This window comes from Arachis hypogaea, chromosome 6 (assembly GCF_003086295.3).
Source record: "Arachis hypogaea cultivar Tifrunner chromosome 6, arahy.Tifrunner.gnm2.J5K5, whole genome shotgun sequence".
Lineage (NCBI taxonomy): Eukaryota > Viridiplantae > Streptophyta > Magnoliopsida > Fabales > Fabaceae > Arachis > Arachis hypogaea.
Window position 1 is genome coordinate 5,852,400 of NC_092041.1, and position 6,446 is coordinate 5,858,845.

A 6,446-nucleotide genomic window follows, 5' to 3' on the forward strand; every position below is an offset into this window, starting at 1 on the left:
TTTGTTTCGTTCAATTTGTTAATTTATGCTAATTATTATTATTTTTATACACGCATATGATTTTTTGGGGGCTTTGAGCCACTATTTTAAATGTCTCAAAAAAAAAACATTTTTACATAAACTACTCAACAACGCATATGATTTTTTTTTCTTGGCTTTGAGCCACTATTCTAAATGTCTCAAATAAAAAAAATTGTTTTACATAATAAACTCAACAATTACTTAATTTGTAATACTATATGAGTAGCAATTAAATAGTAGATACTTTACTAAAAAATTGTTTTTGGTAAAAGTAGTGTTATAATATAACGCTATAACTTAACAAATTAAAAATATTATTCTGAATTAAACTATTGATGACATAATTGTCATGGCATTTTTTTTTAATTTTCAACAACTTTATGTCGTATTTTTTAATAACACTTTATACAGTTCGTTCATGTTTTTGCAGTGAGATATTATATAATTGAAAAAAAAGAATCAACGACTACTATGACATGTTTTCTGAAACAAATTTAAAATGTCAGTTAAAAAACTTTACCTGGCGTTTTCACATTTAATTAAACCACCTAAAAAAAATTTTATAATTAAATCATACATGAGTTTTTATTAATTAAGCCGTTGATAGATGTTAAGTTGCTTCTGGTTATTTTATTATTCTTGAGATTATATTACAAAGTAGAGAGATGTTAAGCTACTATAGTTATGATGGTTAATATGATCCTGCATATTTTGAGTATCTGTTCTATTACTGAACTCAATTGTAAACTTGTTGCTTTATTCTTCTTCAGACTAACATGGTTTTAACACTATGATTTTGTCTATGCTAGATAATTCCTAATAAACAGTGAGCAACAGGAAGCATTGCATGTCAAGATGCTGATATGATACATATCTACATATAAGGTTAGTGAGTCAAGATATGCTTGATTTATTTAGACATCAAATAATTTCTTGGCTTTATCTCAATTATAATATGTTTGTTTCTGGTGGATAATCTTGCATGAGTATGTTATTTTGTATTTTGAAATAGATATAAACTTCATAGAATTAAGTATATCAATAGATATCATATATTGTGAATCATACTAAGATTATAAAATACATGTAACTATCATAAGTTAAAAGATAGGATAAATTCGACCTTAAAAATCTTAGAAGAAACAACCTTGAGAAGTCATTAAAAGAAGCTTTTGCTAATAACAATAAAGCAATAAAACATATGCTTAAAACAAAAAAAATGACAAATCTAAGATTATATTAGCACCTTTCTATAAACAAAAGTCTTCCTTCTCCGGCATGATAGGTTTCCTGTGATAAAATTAAAAAATAGTCATAATAAATATTCATATCACAATAAAACTTTTGAAAGGGAATAAAATACATTCGAAATATTACCTTCAATCCAGATTTCTAAAAACTTTATTATAGACAACATTATCGGTCACAGTTGACTCTTTTCCTGCTTCATTAGAAATTAGTATCTTGAGACCTTGTCTAGTTGTTACTCGAGAAAGAGCCACGTACAGTTGACCGTGGCTAAAAACAGGCTTCCTTAAAAGTAAGCTCACATTAGATAACGATTGACCTTGACTCTTATTTATGGTCATAGCATAGGAAACCATTATAGGAAACTGTCTTCGATTAAATTTAAAAGGGATCCTATGATCAGAAGGGGACAGGTTCATACGTGGTATGAACACTTTTTGTCCTGCATTATTACCGGTAATTACTTTGGCTTCAATAATTCGTTTCCCAAGCTGAGTAACAATCAAACGTGTCCCATTGCATAAACCCGAAGAATGATCAATGTTTCTAAGAAGCAAATCGGTATACCAACCTTCAATTTGATTTCGTGGTTTGGAAGACCGGAAGACTTGAGACCATTGAGAAATTCAGAGGTGTGGACAGCGGCAGCAACATCTGTTTGTGTCTCGGACTTGCAAGCCATATCAGCACTGAAGTAAGAAACATGCTGTCTTTGATTAATCTTCATCATATATTCATTAATCTCATCTACAGTCTGAAGTGTTGGTGCCAAGACGGCTCTATCTTGTAAATTCTTCTCGTCATCTGGATCCTCAATGTAGTTCTTGAATGTAGATGTTACAACAGCTTCAACTGGATTAATCCAATCTTTTATCAAGATGTCATCTGGAATTTTGATTCTACCAATACCATCAGAAATCACAAAATGTTTACAATGAAGAAATCCTTGACGTGGTCTTGTGGTTTGAGATATTGCCAAACGAAAAGAGCAAATGGACAGTCCCTTTGACACCTGAAGGCAAGTCTCCTCATTAGTATCACATCTTGAACATGGAGCAGCTTGTGTTAAGTGTCTCCTTCTACGCTCCACATTGGTCAGTAAAGCATTGTGTCCCACCACCATAAAAACGATCTAATCCTTTCCGTTCTCGCCAGCTCCATGTTAACTTGAAAGTTCGATCATGGGAGCCTTGATTAATTGGATAGATTGATAAGCTGTTTTTAAACTGAACGAACCATCCAATAAGGGAGTCCACGCATTATAGCCAGCATTCTTCCAAGGAAAAGGTGGTGCTAGGCTAGAAATCTTGTTCACCACTTCATCCGACAGCTGTTCTTTTAGTCTAGTTATGTCCCAATCAGCTGAAACACACAAGAAATTCATTAATGAAGTATTCAATTAGTCATCTTGAATTACCTACTATGTTTGGTGACATAGTGCTCCCAAATTCGGGATCTAATTATGAGCCAAAACTTAAACTTAGAACCGTCACCAATTCGCCAAATGGTGTTCTTTTCCACATCTTCCCAAGCTGAACATATGCCCTTCCACATGTTTGAATCAGTTCTTCTCTCCACTTGGGGAATAATATCACTTTCACACTTGTATTTAGCTCTTAGGACTCTTGTCTATAAGAAATCTTTTCTCTCAATCAGCCCCAACCAGCTTTCGTCATATACGCATGAATAAGATCCTTTTAAGTGTCTGACACCTAAGCCACCAGCAGATTTCGGCTTAATGATGGTCTTCCAATTCACCAGTGCACCTTCTTAGATTGCTCCGATTCTCCCCAAATGAAGTTCCTGTATTTACGATCAATGGAATTATAAGTAGATACAGGTAAAATAGTAGTTTGCTTAATATAAGTAGGAATAGAAGATAGAATTGATTTTCACCAGGGTGATTCTTCTGGCTAGAAAGAGCGACGAAATTTTTCAGTTGTTGAGCCTTGGATTAAGCTTGCCTTCAATCTCTTTGTAAGTTTCTTTAGTAACTCTAGAGTCTGGAATGAATAATGGGAGCCCCTAAGTATTTCCCAAGATCTTCGGTTCTTGCACATTGCAGTTTCTCATTGATCTCCACTCTAGCATCGTAACCAACATTTTGTGAGAAAAATACTCTGATTTTCTCCTTGCTAACTCTCTGACCGAAACTATTACAAAAGGATTCAAGAACCTTGTGGATAATATCTTCCTGCTCCAAGTTAGCTTCGGCAAACAGGACCAAGTCATCTGAAAAGCAGAGGTGTGAAAGCTCAAGACTCTTCTTAATTATTAATGCGAATGGGTTTCCAAAACTTGTTATCAACCGCGGCTTGAATAAGATGGGACAAATGTTCTAGATAGAGAATCAAGATGTAGGGCGAGAGTAAGTCTCCTTGACGAATACTTCTCAAAGGAAGGAATTCCTGTAGGACCTCCCCATTCCAAAGCAATCTCATTCTAGTGGTCGAGACGCAAGAACAGACCAAGTCAATCACATGAGAAGGGAGACCAATATTAACCAACATATCTCTAATGAAACTTCATTTCAATCTGTCATACGCTTTTTCCAAGTCAACCTTGATAGGCATTCACCCTTTTGCCCCTTTTTTTATTTCTCATAGAGTGAATGACTTTCTGAGCAACAATGATATTATCCGAACTCTGTCTCCTTGAAACAAAACTGCACTGGGTCGGTCTAATTAGCTTCTCCATAATTTTTCTCAAACGGATAACTATGACCTTGGTTACCACTTTATAGGAGACATTACATAAACTGATGGGGTGTATTTGCTTCGGATTTAAAACTGGCTCCACTTTGGGGATGAGTGTGATGAGAGCCTCATTTACATTTTTAACCTGCTCCAGATTAGAGAAAATACTTTTAACCAAATTACACAAATCGATACCAACCTTATCCTATTGGCTTTGATAGAAAATGGCATGAATACCATCAAAATCAGGGGCCTTCAAACCCCCTATCTTAAAAACAGCATCCTTAATTTCAACATTAGTCATTCTGTACTATATCATATTAATTTTGTTGAGTTAAAAAATTAACTAATTTAATTGATGATGACAAATATTGATGAATTTGGTTAAACACCCAATTAGCTTTGATTATATTTGATTAAATGATGCAAGTCAAAATCAAAGTTGCAGCAGCCCAAAGGAATAAAAACAAAAACAAGATCTTCGGTGGGCTTCCTAACATTCAAAGCCAAAGAAAATAATGCAAAGAAGTTAGCTGGGCTGAATGGAAATTATTCAACCAAAATCCAAGGAGATTTCATCAAGCTGAAGCCTTCCAAAGCACCTCACATGCTTGCTTCGGTCATAATCAGAAAGAAAGAGAGAGAGCTTCGTTCTTCTTCTTGTTCATTCATAAAAAAAGAAAGCGAGAGAAAGGTAAATCACAAAAAGTTAATGTCTAATCATCCAAATCAAAGTAAGCTAAGCTAAGTCAGAAGATAAAGGTGATTTATTTCCATTTGCATGCAATTTACTTTCTTTACTTCTTCTCCAAATTTCTGCAACTCCAATTTGAGATAAATGGAGAAAGTGTTCTCTGATAATCACTGTTGTGAATCAAAGGCTAAAATTGTTTCTTGGGGACAAAGCACTTGCTCAAGAGTTCAGATTTAGGTTTACCATTGAAATAAGCTCTTTGCTGATCTGAGGTCTTCGATCAAGCAAGAAGACCAGCTTTGAAATCCCTAATTTGGGGGTTAATAGAAAAAAGTAAAATGACAAGCTTGGAAAGCACACAACTCAAGGAGTTGACTGAGGAAAGATCCAAAACAGCAACTTGTGAAGAGGTACCAAAGGAAAATTTTTGTTTTCTGAAGAGTAAGGAGAGAGAACCATATTATGAGTGTTTTGTTTTGAAGAGCTTCTCTATAGAGTTCATCAATTTTGAACAGTATTTTCTAATTAAAAATGCATTCCGACAAGATGAAGAACTCAATCAGAGTCAGCTGAATCCGATTCAACTTATAGCAACAGAAGCTGTTATTACATCAATCTCCTTCATGTTTTACAGTGTGTATTTTATTTTCAATGTATATCTTTCTATAATTTCTTGAGAGGTAAAAGGCTGAAAGAGAGGAATCAAGAAAAAGCCTATGAGTGATAAAAGGCTTAATGAAACACTTGAGAGAAAAGCCAAGAGTTATTTCAGATTTTTTTAGGTTGTTTCTTATGTCTTGTGTCTTGTACCTGTGAGGTGTCCCCTTTCTAAGTTGAGTTAGCACTTAGAGTAAAGAGTTAGGTATTAGCATAACCAAGTCAAGTTAGATTAGAACTTGAGAGAGAAAGGATTGTGTAAATCCTAAGAAATTGGTGTATGGAATACTTTAACTATAGTGAAAATTCTACCATTGTTGTGGTGGAGACTGGATGTAGGTTGCATTGCACAAGGCAATTGAACCAAGATACATGCCTGTGTTATTCTTCTTCTCTTTCTCTGAGTTCTGATTTTTTATATTTATGAGACAAAACGGAATTGTCTCATAATGTTTCCGTTGCACAGTTCAAACAGATTCTAAGTAAAAGTTTGTAAGTAAAGGCTTAATTCATTAAAGTAAAAGAAGGCCATAGATTCAACCCCCCTCCCCACATTCTCTAAGCCTTCTACAACCTTCAAATATCATACTGACTGAGGGTGGGGAAAGAGTTATTTAAAATGTAAGGCACATCAGTCATATCATCATTGTACAAATTAGTGGAAAGAAGTAGCCATATTTTTCTAAAGCAAGCTTATCAGATATCCAATTACCATTATCGCCTTGGAGGGAATTAACTCTATACTTCCTTTTTCTTGCATAGTGGTACCATGAAGTACTTTGTGTTTCGATCACTGCATTGGATCCATTTATCCCTCAATTTTTGAAACCAAAATATCTCTTCTTGAGCAAGAATATGTTCATATTCTTCCCATAACAAGGTTTGGAGCTCTTGTAGGAACGAATTGCTGTTAAGGTTCATAGAATTTGAGATTTTTTATAACCTGCTTATAATTTTGCTCTTTCTTTGGTGAATGTTATCGAACACCCTATGATTCCAGCTTTTGAGGGAAGTTTTGAAAGCATTCATATCATAATTCAATGAGCCCCGCATCTTCTAGTTCATATTAACCATATACGGAAAGTCCGGGTGTGATAGCCAGGCAGCTTGGAACTGGAAGGGTCTTCTGC

At 34.5% G+C, this 6,446-nt stretch overlaps 1 protein-coding gene across 1 annotated transcript; it reads right to left on the reverse strand.

The window, feature by feature from the left end:
* Positions 1-1,400: 1,400 nt before the first annotated feature.
* Positions 1,401-2,392, reverse strand: LOC140173576 (uncharacterized). The gene is made up of 2 exons (XM_072198056.1): positions 1,841-2,392; positions 1,401-1,760 (listed from the first exon to the last, which is right to left on the reverse strand). Exons 1-2 carry the CDS (start codon positions 2,390-2,392, stop codon positions 1,401-1,403), a joined length of 912 nt encoding a protein of 303 aa, XP_072054157.1.
* Between the last annotated feature and the right edge of the window lie 4,054 nt (positions 2,393-6,446).